Raw genomic sequence first — 15288 nt, forward strand, 5'->3', positions numbered from 1 at the left:
AATGCTAAAGCAAATGGAAGAAATGACAAGGTAAAAGAGCTGTACCGAAAATTTCAAAGTTCAGTTCAAGATGACAAAGTCAAATGATACAATGAAATGTGCAAGGGCCAGGAATTAGAAAACCAATAGGGAAGAACACACTCAGCATTTCTCAAGCTGAAACAACTGAAGAAAAAATTCAAGCCTTGTCTTTCAATATTGAAGGAGTCTATGAGTCCTGGTGTGGCTTCGTAGGCTAATGCCCTGGACTGCAAGGTTGCTTTCAATTGCAAGGTCAGCGGTTCAATCTCATCAGCCACTCCTTGAAAACACTATACAGGGTTACTATGGGTCAGAGCAAACTCGACAGCACTTAACATCAACATCATTACAATGGGCAAAATATTGAATGATGCAGAGAGCCTCAAAGAAGATGAAAGGAATACACAGAGTCACTGTACCAAAAAGAAATGGTCTAAGTTCAACCAGTTGAAGAGGTAGCATATGGTATTGAAGAAAAAGTCAAAGGTGCACTGGAGGCACTGGCAAAGAACAAGTCTCCAGGAATTGATGGAATACAAATTGAAATCTTTCAACCAACTAATGCCATTCTGGAGGTTTTCACTCATCTATGCCAAGATATTTTGAAAACAGCTACCTGTCAACTGATCGGAAGAGACCCATATTTGTGCCCATTTCAAAGAGATATGATGCAAAGGAATTCAAAAATCATCGAACAATATCATTAATATAGCATTCAAGTAATGTTTTCCTAAAGATAATAGCAGTTCAACAGTACATTGGCAGGGACCTGCCAGTGGTTCAAGCCTGATTTAGACAACGATATGGCACAAGGACCAAGAGGCAGTTGTTTGAACAGAGCATGGAAACACTGAATAGTTCAAAATTAAGAAAGATGTGCGACAAGGTTATATTATTTCACCATACTTATTCAACCTGTATGCAGAGCAAATCATCCAAAAAGCTGGGTTATATGAAGAAAAACATGGTATCAGGTTTGGAGGAAGCCTCATTAACAACCTGCGATATGCAGATGATACAACCTTGCTTGCTGAAAGTGAACAGGACTTAAAACATTTACTGGTGAAGATCAAAGAGCACAGCCTTAGGTATGGAATACATCTCAATGTATGGAAAACAAAAATCCTCACCACTGGACCAATAAACAACATTCTTAGCAATGGAGAAAAAAATTGAAGTTGTCAAGGACTTCATTCATGGAAGCAGCAGTCAAGAAATCAGATGACATATTGCATTAGGCAAATCTGATGCACAAGACCTTTTTAAAGTGTTGAAGAGCAAAGATGATAGCTTGAGGACTGAGATGTGCCTGATCCAAGCCATGGTATTTTCAATAACCTCATATGCATGCGAAAGGTGGACAATGAATAAGGAAGACCATAGAAGAATTGATGCTTTTGAGTTATGGTGTTGGAGGAGAATATTGAAAGTGCCACGGGCTACCAAAAGAACCAATATATCTGTTTTGGAAGAAGTGCAGCCAGAGTTCTCCTTGGAGGCCAAGATGGCCAAACTTCGTCTCTCATACTTCAGACATATTATCCAGAGGAAACAGTCGCTGGAGAAGGATGTCATGCTGGGTAAGGTGGAGGGTCAGAGAAAAAGAGGAAGACCCCCAGCGAGATGGATTGGCCAAGTGGCAGCATCGATGGGCTCAAGCATGGCAACAGTAGTGAGGTTAGGCCAGGATCAGGCAGTGTTTCGTTCTACTGTGCATAAGGTCGTTATGAGTCAGTACCAACTCACTGGCACCTAATCACAACAGCAACAAACATGGCACAAGGGATATTGCTGTTGATATTATATGGATCTTGGCTGAAATCAGAGAATACAAGAGAGATGTTTACCTGTGCTAAATTGACTACACAAAGGCTTTCAATTGTGTTGCTCACAACAAGCTATGAACAACATTATAGAGAATGTATATTCCTAAACACTTAATTGTGATCACGAGGAACCTATATGCAGACCAAAAGACAATTGTTCCAACAGAACAAGGGGATGTTGAATGGATTAAAATTAGGAAACGTGAGCACTAGGGTTGTATTGTTTCACAATACATATTCAATCTGTATGCTTAACAAATAATTTAGGAAGCTGGATTATATGAAAAGGAAGATGGCATCATGATTGGAAGAAGATTCATTGATCACCTGTTATATGTAGATGATACAATCATGTTTGCTGAAAGCAAAGAGGATTTAAAACACTGATGAAGATCAAAAACCACAGCCTTCAGTATGGGTTAAATCTTAATGTACAGAAAAGAAATATCCGCACCAGCAGACAAATAAATTGCATAATGGTAAGTGGAGAAAACATTGTAGTTCTCAAAAATTTTGTGTTGCTCTGATCAACCATCAACACTCAGAGAAGCAGCAGTCAGGAAATCATATGACATATTGCATTAGGTCAATCTGCTGTACAAGACCTCTTTGAAGTGTTGAAGAGCAAAGATGTCAGTTTGAGGACTAAAGTGCACCTGCCCCAAGCCATGGTATTTTCAATAACCTCATATGCATACAAAATTTGGACAATGTATAAAGAAGACCATAGAAGAATTGGTGCATTTGAGTTATGTTGCTGGAGGAGAATATAAAAAGTACTATGGACTGGCAGAAAAGCAAACAAATCTTTGTTGGAAGAAGTACAGCCAGAATGAATCCTCCTTAGAAGCCAGGATGGTGAGACTTCGTCTCTCATACTTTAGACATATTATCAGGAGAAATCAGTCCCTGGAGAAGGACATTATTCTTGGTAAAGTGGACAGTCAACGAAAAAGAAGAAGACCCCCTCAATGAGATGGATTGGCACAGTGGCAGCTGAAATGGGCTCAGACATAGCAACCTTTGTAATATTGCACCAGGACCAGACAGTGTTTTGTTATGTTGTGCATAGGGTCTCTATAAGTCAGTACTGACTTGATGGCATCTTAACAACAATAACGAATGATTTCAGAGCTCCATGGAGTGTCTTTTTTAAAAAATCCCATCACAACACTGCTCTGCAGATTCAGTTCAAGTCAAGGTAAATAGGTCAGAACTCAGATAGCATTGTTGACTGTTTTTCAAGATTCCAAAGGGTTTACCTTGAAAGATTTTCTTGAAGGACACAAGACGATAATGGGGATTTATTAGGAATAAGTTTTAAGAAAACGGAAAACTTCATTGGTGAGAAAAAGGTCATGGAAAGAGTGCTGAAGGATATTTTTCATATGACAATGCACCTGCTCATCCTTTGAGGGTACCAGTGACTAATCTAAGATAATTTTATTAGGAAATGTTACCCCATCTACCCTACGGCCCTGATTTATGCCTTCAGACTTCTTTTTGTTTCTTCTAACTCAAAGTACAAGTAAAAGGAACTTGACTTGAGTCCCTAAAGGATGCTCAAACAGCTGTTTCAGTGATGTGAATCCAAGAACACAGAATCCTTCAGGAAATGTTAGACAGATGGAAACTCTGCCTTCAGAAGCTAAGTTGGCCTAGATGGAGGAGATTGAGAAACAATCACTTCACATTTTAATATTTTTATTTAATAAAGTGTTCTATGATTTTGTAGCAGTACTTGTTGATTTACCCTTGTGTACAGTTCTGGTGTGGCATTGTGAGTTAATGCACCAGACTGCAAAGCCATTTGAACTGCAAGGTCGGTGGTTCAAGCTCACCCGCTGCTCCTCGGAAACCGTATCCAGGGTTGCTACAGATCAGAATCGACTCGACGGCACTTAACAACAGCAACAACATATATATGTATATGCACTTTGGTCCTATTTTTCTTAGCGTTGATTCCAATGTTTTTATCTAAATTTGACACAATGCTCATTGTACAAGATTCTGAATTAATTCAATGGTGTACTAAAAATAATAAACTAATATCTGAGAGAGTAATGAAATGGTAACCATGTTGAACCTGGTACATATAGACACAAAGTAATCAGAGATATCTAGAGTAACAGAAAATAAGATCTCAACCTGGGAGGAACCTACAAAAGACATTGACCAAATTCTCATACCTTGAAAGGCTTCACTTCAATGGTCTCCAAAGAAGTGAAGGCACATCTTTTTACAAAATGTATGAATGAGAGAAACACAGTACCATCCTAGAAAAACTTAAAAATATATATGTCATGGTGGGAGGCCAGGTTTCTTTTTACCCAAAATCCCAGCAAGTTACTTGCCTGATTTTTCCTTAGCTGATTGCAGCAACAAACGCTCTGTCTCTAATTCATTTCTGAGTCTACAATTTGAAGGTAGAAAACAGTCAAACATTTGAACCCCATGATTACCTTTATTCTTTTGACTATTTTTCATGTCCTTTTATTAAAATGAGAGTTAAAAATGGATCTCTTTAGTTTCCAGCCAGAGAAACTATAACTTGAATATGTATATAAAACGAGAGCTTGAGTCAGTCAATTAAAATACTCTTTTCTGAGCAAGATTACATGGACCACTAGTCAAAGGGACTGGTTAATCCAAAATAATGACTTTCTCTAGTATTGGCTGATGTTATTTTGTGACTTGAGTCTCTAAGAAGAAAGAAGGCAAAGAAACCAGCATTTTATAATCTGAGAGCCATAAAATAAAATAGACAGACTGCAGAAAAATCCTACTGATTTTGAAACAAACTTTGCAATTTTCTGTACATTAGGACTCCTTTCCATAGGTATAATTTATAAATTCCATTATATTTGAACTAAAAGTAATATGCTAGAGATTTTTTTTGTTTGTATCCTTTTCTTTGTTCACAAAACCTAAGTTGACTATTTCTAATGCATTCGCTACTGGATTGCTTTTGTGTGTGGTCAAGTCGGTTCTGATTCATAGAGACCCGGTATGGGATTTCCAAGGATGTGAATCTTTGTAGGAGCAGAAAGCATCATCTTTCCCAAATAAAGCAATTGGTAGGCTCGAACCACTGACCTTGTGGTTTGTAATCCAATGCTTTTCATATGTACAGAGCCATCGCATTCTGTAATAAAAAGGAGTCTAATGAAGTACTGAAGTCCTAGTGTGGTACTGAAGGATAAGCACTGGATTCCGTACTGCAAGGTCAGCAGTTCAAACTCACTAACAGCCCCTACAAAACCCTATAAAGGGTACCTATGAGTCGGAATGGACTCAATGGCACTCAACAACAACAACAAAGTACTAAGGAGCTCTGGTGATGCAATGATCTGCTTACAAAAAGGTCAGAAATTCAAACACAACCAGTGAGATTCCAGGTAGAGACCTAGCAATCTGGTTCTAGAAAGACAACAGCTTAGAGAACCAACCGTATGGGGTCGTTGTACTCGGTCACATAAGGTCACTACGAGTTAAAATCAACTTGATGACATCAAAAAATTACAACAATGAGATATTGCATGTGTGGCTGAAAAATCTGGGCTTTGGTTAAACAAATCACTTAATTCTATCCATCAACAAGAATCTAATGGTTTAAGAACATTTGCATACACATTAGCTCATTTTTTTCACAGATGAAAAGTGATAAAGATAGCATGGCCTCCATCTTAAGAAAATAGGGATCTGATAAATTAGTCATAATGATAATAGTCTTTTTAATGTGTAAATGCAGAGGGATTAATTTCAAGAAAGTTTTTAATATACTATGGTTTTAAATATTATGAGTTTCAATGCGTTATTTTACTTCTGCAGGGAGTTGAGTTATATGTGAATTGAATCTTCTTTGTCTGTTTTCTATTTCAACCAGTTTCTCTCTTTTTATTTCCTCTCTCAGCTTTATTCTCTTGATGGTGGTATTGGTAATTGCCATTAAGTTAGTTCTGATTCACAGTGGCCTTGTATAAGGACTCCAAGGTTGTACACCTTTACAGGAGCAGAAAGCCTCATCTTTTTCCCATGCAGCAGCTGGGCTTAAGCAGCCAACCTTGTGGTTAGCAGTTCAGCATTTCTCCTACAGAACCCCCATGCCCCCATTGCCTTGGTAATATTCCTGTTTTTCTCCAATGTACTTTATTATGTTTTCATTTGAGATTACCCTTCCTTGTTGTTGTTATTAGGTGCCATTGAGTAGCAACTCTATGCACAATAGAATGAAATACTTCCCAGTCACAATTGTTATTAGTCCTGATGTATAATATAATTTTTATTTTCTCAGCTACTACTTTCCTCAGTTGTCAAATTTGTTTCATTTCTTCCTTTTGGTTGTTTTTTATTTCTGTGCATAGTTTTAAATTTTGTGATTCAAGGTTGTATGTGGGAGCCATGTCTAACTTCCTCTGGTTCCACAAGGGGGAATGAGAATCAAACTCAAAATTAGCACAAAGCCGGCTTTGAAGCAAAGGTCAGGCATGCTTCCAGCCTACCATCTTCTTTCCCCTCTTCTAACACCAACCTTCCCTCCCTCAGCACTCTCTGCTTCACATCTGGGTTCAATAATCTATGGCAGTGGCCACACAGAACTCATAACAGTACTCATGATTATGGGATCTATTAGAGACATGAACAGGGTACAATTCAGGATCAAAACTAACTCAGAACACAGCAGTTCTCCAGTTAGGAACGCCTCTTGTCTGCCATACTGCAGGCATGCCTCTCTCTTGTCTTTGGCTGTTCAGCCATATGGTCCCTTGGCCTCTGCCCTGTACCAGCATTTGCTACAATTCTTTTACCCAGTCTGTGACTACCCAAAGGGCACAGTCTTCAAGTAAGTCTCCTACCTGTAGGCACTCAGTTTTACTCAGTCCATAACCCTATAGTCTGAAGCTGCTCTGTTTCTCTGTGCCACCACCTCTGCCATCACCTCTACCATTGCTGTTTCTCTAAGTAGGGATCTCATATGTCACTCAAATTTTTCCTTCTCAGTGGTTCTGGGATCTTCCTTCTCTGTTTCTGAGATGGCACCTTTTAAACCTAGCTGGAGGGTAAAACTAACCAATCCCAGCCTTAGAAGCCCATTTGTATGGCCCCACTGAATCACTTGGTGGGAATTAAGAAGGCTTTGGATAGAAAAGTCATATCAAGTAAATTCAAGGCACCACACTTAGTTTGGGGTTCTCTGTTACAGTTTTATTCTTTAACTTTCTTCTATGTATGGCAGGTGTCTTCACCAGCTAAACAATTTGCGTTGTCATTTTCTGTTTTCTTTCTTTGGTGTTGCATAGAGAGAGAGAGAGAGAAAATGTCTATACCACTGCTGTTTTGTGGACTGGTCTGGAGTTATACAGTAGTGTGCTACTGTTGTTGTTAGATGCAATAGAATTGGCTCCAACTCATAGAAACCTTATGCACAACAGAACACAACCCTGGCCAGTCCTATGCCATCCCCACAATTTTTGTTACTTTTGAGGCCATTGTTGTTGCACTGTGTCAATCCACCTCATTGAGGGTCTTCCTCTTTTTCTCTGACCCTCCACTTTGTCAAGCATAATGCCTTTTTTCAGGGACTAGTCTCTCCTAATAACATGTCTGAAGTACGAGAGATGAAGTCTCTCCATTCTTGCTTCTAAGGAACATTCTGACTGCACATATTGATTGTTTTGATTTCTACTGGACAACTTTTGTGTGGAGTAGTGTGTGGCTTTCTAAATTAAAGAGGATGCTTTTCTGTCAGTGTAGTAAATTATGCTTTGGGCTGTTATTTTATTTGGATTTGTTTTGATTTTCACTGAATAGCTGTTTTTGTTTGGAGTGAAGAAAAGAAGACTCCAGTAAAGGGCAATGTGCTCCCTCACTTTTCTTTTCTTTTTCATGATTCTAAATTTCCTTGTCTTCTTTCTTCACTATACAGCACAAAGGATGTTGTTCACTTCTTCTTAACCCTTCCCCACCCCCCATATTGTTATCATTTCAAAAGGATCTCCTTGCTTCCATATCAATGTATGGTTTTTGTTATTGTGTTGTTGTTGTTGTTGTTAAGTGCCGTCGAGTCGGTTCCGACCCATAGCGACCCTGTATTGTGTTAGGTGCCATTAAGTTGGTTCCAACTCATACAACTGTTGACCTTGTGATTTGTAGTGCTTATCTTATACGCCACACCAGGTCTCACTTGGTGGTATTCTGGTTAATCTATCAGTCAGTCCCCCTATGCTATGCATAGGGTAGGTGTTCTATCTAGCAGTGGTAATTTGGCTCTCAGTAGCTCCACTCTGTGTCTTCCACAAACTTCCCCCATAATGCCCTTGTTCTCACCAAGGCTTGTGGCAGGCACACAGACCATGGGCCATGATATTTGACATACATTCTTCTATCTACAGGTATTTCCATTTTCTGGTCACACTAAGAACTTAATTGATTTTTGCTTTGGAATTTCTTGAGGATATTTGTGATATATCTGATTTACATGAGCACCACTGATTTGTTTTAATCTTTCTTCTTCTTAAAATCTTTTGCAATGTGTTTCTTATTCAATTATGATCTGACTCTGGAAGATTGAAGAGATGCCATGGATTAATGAAATATGTATCTAATAGAGTACTGGAGACCAGGTGTCACACTGTAGGATCAGCACAGGACTGATAACTACAAGGTTGGTGGTTCAAACCCACCAACTACTCCTTGGAAAACCTATACAGGGTCACTCTGAGTCAGAACTGGCTCGATGGCACTTAACAACAACAATGGCATCCTGGTGTGGGGCTATAGGATAAACATTGGACTTTAAGGTCTGTTTTAAACCCAATGTTGGTGATTCAAACTCACCAGTTACTCCTCAGAAACATTATATAGGGCCATTATGAGTGAGGACTGATTCAAGGGCACCACCACAACAGCATATATCTTATAATGAAATTCATAAACAGCATCTTGATGCTGCAGCCGTCTCACCTACCAGAAAGTCTTCATGGATTTACCAAGTGAGAATTGAGACCCCTTTACAGAAACCTTTCCAACTCCATCCAATCTTTACCCCCAATTGAAGTGCCACATGGAGGAGAATACCCTCCTAGTCACATGTGTGATGGCTGATGGAAGAAGCCAGAGGATAGACAGGAGTGATATTGGTAAATCCAACAATTCAGAACAATTGTAAATACTCATCTGTCACATAAATCAATGGGTGTAAAAAGAGATCCAACCAGATCTTGTCATCGTACCTGTCATTGTGCTCCAGGGCAGCTTTGGTGGCCTTCACAGTCACTCTCAGATCCTCTCTGGCTTGGTCCACATCAGCCGTCTTCACAGATCTCCTTTCTAGTCCCTTGATGTGAGCTAACAAAGTCTGGACAAGACAAGGCAAATAGAGCATGAGGCAACGCACAAGAAACAACTCTAAGTATGCTGTTACTGCAGTCTGTTTAAGACATTCCGAGTTAAAATATGAATTATAACTGAAGTAACCAAGAGGCAGGACTTAAGGGAGGGAGAAACACTGAAGTTATTGAAGTGAAATTCTGGGCAAGATGATTTCTTTCAAAATTTAAGGTTTTAATTTTCTAAAGGAAAGAGTCCTGGTGGGACAGCGAGTTAAGTATTAGGCTGCTAGCCAGAAGGTTGGCAGTTGGAACCCACCCGGAGTCCCATAGGAGAAAGATGAGGCAGTCTGCTTCTGTAAAGATTGACAGCATCAGAAACCCCATGGGGCAATTCTACTCCATCCTATAGAGTTGCTGTGAGTCACATTCGACTCAATGGCAGTGAGTCCTTTTTCAAAGAAATGGTTTTAAGTGATGGGAACTTCCATTGTTGGTTTGCATTGGGAAAGGATGTACTGAATACAGTGCTTCTGGTTAATTACTTATTAACACCACAATTAGTTCTCCTAAACACATGGTCATAAGTTGTTTTCTTTTGTTCAGTTTTATATGTTGGATTATATTGAATGGTGTTTGAGTATTAAGTCACTTTTGCATTCCTGAGCTAGTTCCTCCCCACTCCCCACCCCATATGAAATGTTACTTTCCAGTTACGGATCCATTCATACCATTCCTTTCCATCCACTGATCTGTCATTTAATTTTCTTGTAATGTCTCTGGTTTGGGTATCAATATAAGGCTTGTCTCATAAAATAGTCTGGGTAATCTTCTGTGTCCTTTTTCTCTTTGTTTTATTCTTTCTTTTTTTTTTAACTTTTTGAGATTTGAGTAAAACTTACATAGCACTATTTGTTGCTTTATTCTCTGTGTTCTGCACAGTGACTTTCTTTGTCTTGATCATTTTGTGCTGACCTCTCCTTATTATATATTGCCTTTCCCTTCACCCAAGTTAATATGTAACTACCCTCGGGTTAATGACTTACACTTCCTTCCTACTCACTACTGATGGCCTTCAAGGAATGTTTCCTTCTGTACGTAAGCCTTTTCTTGACTCTATAATAGTGGTCTCATACAAAATTTTGTCTTCTCTGATTGACTCATTTCACTCAACATAATGTCCTCCAGGTTCTTAAAGTACAATTTCAGTTACTTGATTTATTTTCTATTATAAACATCTAATGCAATATATTTCCTTATGTTGTTATTATGTGCCATCGAGTTGGTACCAACTCGTAGACAGAACCTAGGCTCAACAGAACAAAACATTGTCTGGTCTTGCATCAACCTAACAATCATCGCTACATTTGAGCCCACTGATTCTGCCACTGTTGGGGGCATTCCTCTTTTTCTATGACTCTCTATTTTACCAAGCATGATACTCTTCTCTAGGGACTGGTCCCTCCTTATAATATGACTTCTTAAATTCCATGTTCCAATTACTAATGGAAGCTTACAGTTGTTTCTCTTCATTTTGAATTGTACTCCAACAGCAAATGGAGGTCCTGAGGGCTTTATTCTATTCGTGTCATCACCATAATGGCCAACTGTACTTTGAGGAGGCAGCTCTTCTCCAGTTGTATTTTAAGTGTCTTCCAACCTGAGGGGTTCATCTTCCAGCACTGTATCTGACAATATTCTGGAGCTCTTTGTCGTGTTTCAATAGTCAATATTCTGGTGCTGACAGTGTTCCACTGCTATTCATAAGGTTTTCAGTGACTAAATAGTCAGAAACAGTTCATCTCTCTTTCTTCCTAGTCTGTCTTCATCTGGAAGCTCAGCTGAAACCTTTTCACTCTGGGTGACCCTGGTGGTATTTAAAATACCTGTGGCATAGCTTCCAGAATCACAGAAACACTCAAACAACCACAGAACAACAAAATGATGAGTGGTGGATGTTTCCTGATAAGCATTGCTTTAATTACACTTCCCATAAATTGTTAAGGTACGTTTTGATCTCATTCACTTTAAAACATTTTCTCATTTATGTGTCATTTCATTTCCCCAAATAATATTTTTAGAAAAATATTGTTTGGTTTTCAAATATTTGAAAAAAAAAAAATTTCACTCTTTCTTGTATTGATTCCTAGCTTAATTCTGTGGGAGTGCAGTGACTCCACATGCTAAGCACTGAACTGAGAACCACATGATTCTGCGGTTCGAGTCTGATAGCTGTTCTGCAAGAACAATGATACTTTCTGTTCCAGAGATATAAAGCCTCTGAAATCCTACGCAGGGTGGCTATGAGTCGAAACCTACTTGACAGCAATTAGCAACAACAAAACTAATGATGTTGTTATTGATGTTGTCTAGTTGGATATAATAGTGGTGGTGGTGGTTTGCTGTTGAGTCGTGTTGACATAGTGACACTGTATAGGATTTCTAAGTCTGTAGGATCTTTACAGGAGCAGAAAATCTCATGTATTTATCCATGGAGTGAGTGAGTGTTGACCTTATAGATAAGAGCCCAGCTCATTATCCACTATACTACCAGGGCTTCTCCAATCTATAAATAGATGAAGTATTATTATACTCACATGGGAACAATGAAGATGTTTGCCTGAAACTTCAATGGACATAGCCCAGCTCTCAGGCATTTTAGAAAGAATAATTCTTTTTTGAGAGAAGGTCCCAAAGCCCTACTAACTTGGGAATTATTTCATCCTGGTGCATAATTAAGATACAGGTGTAAATTTGATGAACTGGACCTTTACTTATAGCACAAAATACCAACCAAGAGGGAAGGAGTCTTCAAATCAAGGATCAAGCCTATCCCCTCAGTACACAAGGTTGATAGGAGCAGGCAACTTAGACATCTATGACCTAAAATGTTGGGGCCATGGGGCTACAAAGGCATGAAGTGGCTGGCTTACAAGTTTTCAGGAGGCAGTTTAGTTTCAGAAAGTGTGGGGGAAGGTAGATCCCCCACTGAATAATTTTCATCTTGTCTAGATGGATCTGGTGAATGGAAATGAGCATAGAATTATTTTGATTCAATAGTGAGCAATTGTTATCATGACTCATGGCAATAGTCACAATTTCAAAGGTAGAAGTTGCGTGACAAAAATGGGGGGGGGGATAGTTACTCTTATGTTCCAGTAGCAGAGGACCCTAGGACCAGCGAGAGGAAAGAGCATGAGCAGAATGTGGGGTACTAACCAGAGAAACAGCAACACCAGAGTCAGAGGCAGAGATGATGGCATGGAGAGATAAGAGCATCTGAGGACTCTAGAGTCACAGAAAGAGAAAGGCTGGTGCTGATGGGCAGGGCTCTGGTTTACAAAATGTGCACGTTGGTTGTTTAAATGATTATATGTCCCTGCATGTTTTTGTGTACATAAAAGAAAAAGGAGGGGAGGGGATAAAGACAAATACTGTTAACTGATGGTGCATGGAGGGGATTGTAATCATTGCAATGAAACAAAATACTATTGGTTGAGTGCAAAATCGCTGTTCTGCATGTAAACTGTCACTCAATTCACAACACCTTAAAAAAAAAAAAAAAAAGATAAGGATGTGTTTGTTCCTTCTTGGTTTAGCCACAGAAAGGAACAAAGCAGATAGGTAACCAATTGAAATCTTTCTTTGTTCTTGGAAAGCAAGTGTGTTACGTTTTTGCAACATGAGAAGCTCAAAACACAAGACAAAGACCATGATTCACACATACAGTTTTAAACCAGGAGAGGTGTGTGCTATGGTTGTATTCTTTCACCATAATTTTTCAGTCTTTATACTATAAGCTACCTCCTTGTAAAGCTCCGGTTTTGCCATATATTAATAAATTATGCTTCCTATTGTATAAGTTGGATATTTTAAACTTCAAGTTCAAAATATAAATGAAGGGATGTGAGTCCGTGGTTGAGCATTACCTTGTACTGGGCCGTTGGCTGGGAATCGAGAAGGATGGCCATGTAGAGTTCATATTCGTTCTGAATTAGAAAAAGAAAACAAAAACCCATGGAACAAGTGTTAGGAGACAAAACTGCAATGTGAATTAGCATGTGTGTGTAACACAATGCCAAAGTAGATTCGTTCAGAAAATACTCTGTACCTATTCATCCTTTTTCTCCAGGAGACCAAGTTTGAGTTAAGGAGTGGAATTGAACTTCCCTCAAACCCAGGTAGAGATGTCCCTTCACCACTGTCATTATGACCATGCTGATGGCAGCAAAGGTAGAAGGGATCCCCGCCTGGATTCATCACAGCAGACTGAAAAAAACCTCACCACAGTGGACAGCGAAAACAGACCTTACCAATCTCCGCAACATGATGCTAAGCTGATCGATAGCCCTGCTCCAGCCACAGACTGGGAGCTGGCTGGTCCACGCACGGCCGAAGCCTGATGATTCTTTTCCTAGCAAATCTAGTGGCTCACCTGACTGCAGCGGAAAAAGGAGATGGTGGTTGTGACATGGTGCATCCAAACCACCTGGGTGCGCCGTGCATCGCCTGAACTTTGTTTTTTTTTTATAGATACTCCCACTGCGAAGGCTCTCAGGCAGGGAAATGTATTATAACTCTACTCAGCTCTCCATCTGTGCCACCCCAAAGAAGACACATGTGTGTTATGACCCAGATGAGCCCCCTATTCTTGTAGCCTTCGAACTTTAGGGCTGTGGTGTTTCCACCTGGTTCCAATGCTGGTCCCATTGTTGTGCAAACAGAGGTAAAGGGAAACCCCAGCCAGATAAGATTGAAATTTGATGCTTGTAATGCCATTAGTTACACTGGGGCATTTCCTGTAGGTCACTAAGCTGGGAAAGAAGCTGCACGGTAGAAAATGAGTACCTTTGTGGAAAAAATCCATCCTGTTCCATTTCATGTGCCTTATGGAGCTGTGTCAAATGGACTGCCTGGCAAAACCCAACAAATGACACCCAGGTGCTCCTTAAAGGAGTAACCACGTCTAAGTGCCAAACTTATCAGTGTAACCCCTTAGAATTGACCATCGCTTAGCCCCAAAACTTGCAGTGGCAAAAAGGTATCAACTCCTGTAAAGGCAGGCAGATAGATGGTGAGACTCCAAATAATTATGTTGTTGTTTTTGTTGTTGTTTTGTGCCGTGGAGTCGGTTCTGACTCATAGTGACCCTGCATAGGGTTTCCAAGGCTGTAAATCTTTATGGGAGCAGAAAGCCTCTATGCTACCAGAGCTCCTTAAAGGGCGGAATGAGGGAAGAGGCCCCACCCATAAGATCTTGAAGCCTAGGTCACAAACAAAGGAAACTAACAGCTGCTTATGCTTTTGTAAAAAGCTGCTTATCTAGGAACCACCAATGAGAAAGTAACACAATGGTCTCACTGCCCAGCCCTATGTGATCCTATATAAAACTAGTACAAAAGTGTATCAGGGAGCTCGGCATTTGGAACGTTAGTCCACTGATGCTCCACAGGCAGTAAAGCCTCTTTGTCTAATAGCGCTGGTGATTAGGTAATTTCTCTCTCCCATTCATGCCTCATCTTCCTGCAGCAATTTTAACTTGGTTTGTCCCGTTATCATTACTAAACTCTTCCATCTAAGAATCTGTAGAAGAATCCTGATCAAAATGGGGGGAAAAAAAAGAACAGGACAGAATTTTAAATTCTAAATGGAAGCCAAAACTTTTGGAGCCACTGAGGTTGTATGAATCCCCAAATACTATGATTCTGAGCTCATCTTTAGACTTGAAACTTCAAACCAAACGTTTGTCACAAGATGGCTTTGAACCACACAATCCTGTATATCTGCCTTGAGAACTGTGCTCTCTCAAAAATCGTTCTATGTAGGATCAACTTGGTAATAGCATCCCTAACAATTAAATGAGAAGCATGGGGAGCAAGCAGTGATTTTGCATCAACAGTAATGGAATTACTTGGAAAGGGATAGTGAGAACAGTTACCCAACGTGCATGTGAACAATGTCACGGACTTGAGCATGTATGCTCATTGCTTTTTAACACACACACACAAACACACACAAATAAAATTAAGTTAAAAAAAATAATAAAAGAAAACCTGGCAGTTGTTCTATTAAAAAAAAGAAGAAAAAGAAAGAAAGAGAGAAAGAGAGAAAGA

The 15288-nt window shown here is 39.6% G+C and overlaps 1 protein-coding gene across 1 annotated transcript in view; it reads right to left on the bottom strand.

The window, feature by feature from the left end:
- Positions 1–15288, bottom strand: part of LOC102838645 (chromosome unknown open reading frame, human C6orf118) — a 209448-nt gene that overhangs the window by 183268 nt on the left and 10892 nt on the right. Inside the window, exons 4-6 of the mRNA XM_006871186.1 lie at positions 13105–13164; positions 9080–9204; positions 4202–4260 (exon numbers count right to left, since the gene is read on the bottom strand). Coding sequence (XP_006871248.1) covers positions 4202–4260; positions 9080–9204; positions 13105–13164 — 244 coding nt within the window. The remainder of the gene's footprint in view (positions 1–4201; positions 4261–9079; positions 9205–13104; positions 13165–15288) is intronic.

This window comes from Chrysochloris asiatica, unplaced genomic scaffold (assembly GCF_000296735.1).
Source record: "Chrysochloris asiatica unplaced genomic scaffold, ChrAsi1.0 scaffold00162, whole genome shotgun sequence".
NCBI classification, from domain to species: domain Eukaryota; kingdom Metazoa; phylum Chordata; class Mammalia; order Afrosoricida; family Chrysochloridae; genus Chrysochloris; species Chrysochloris asiatica.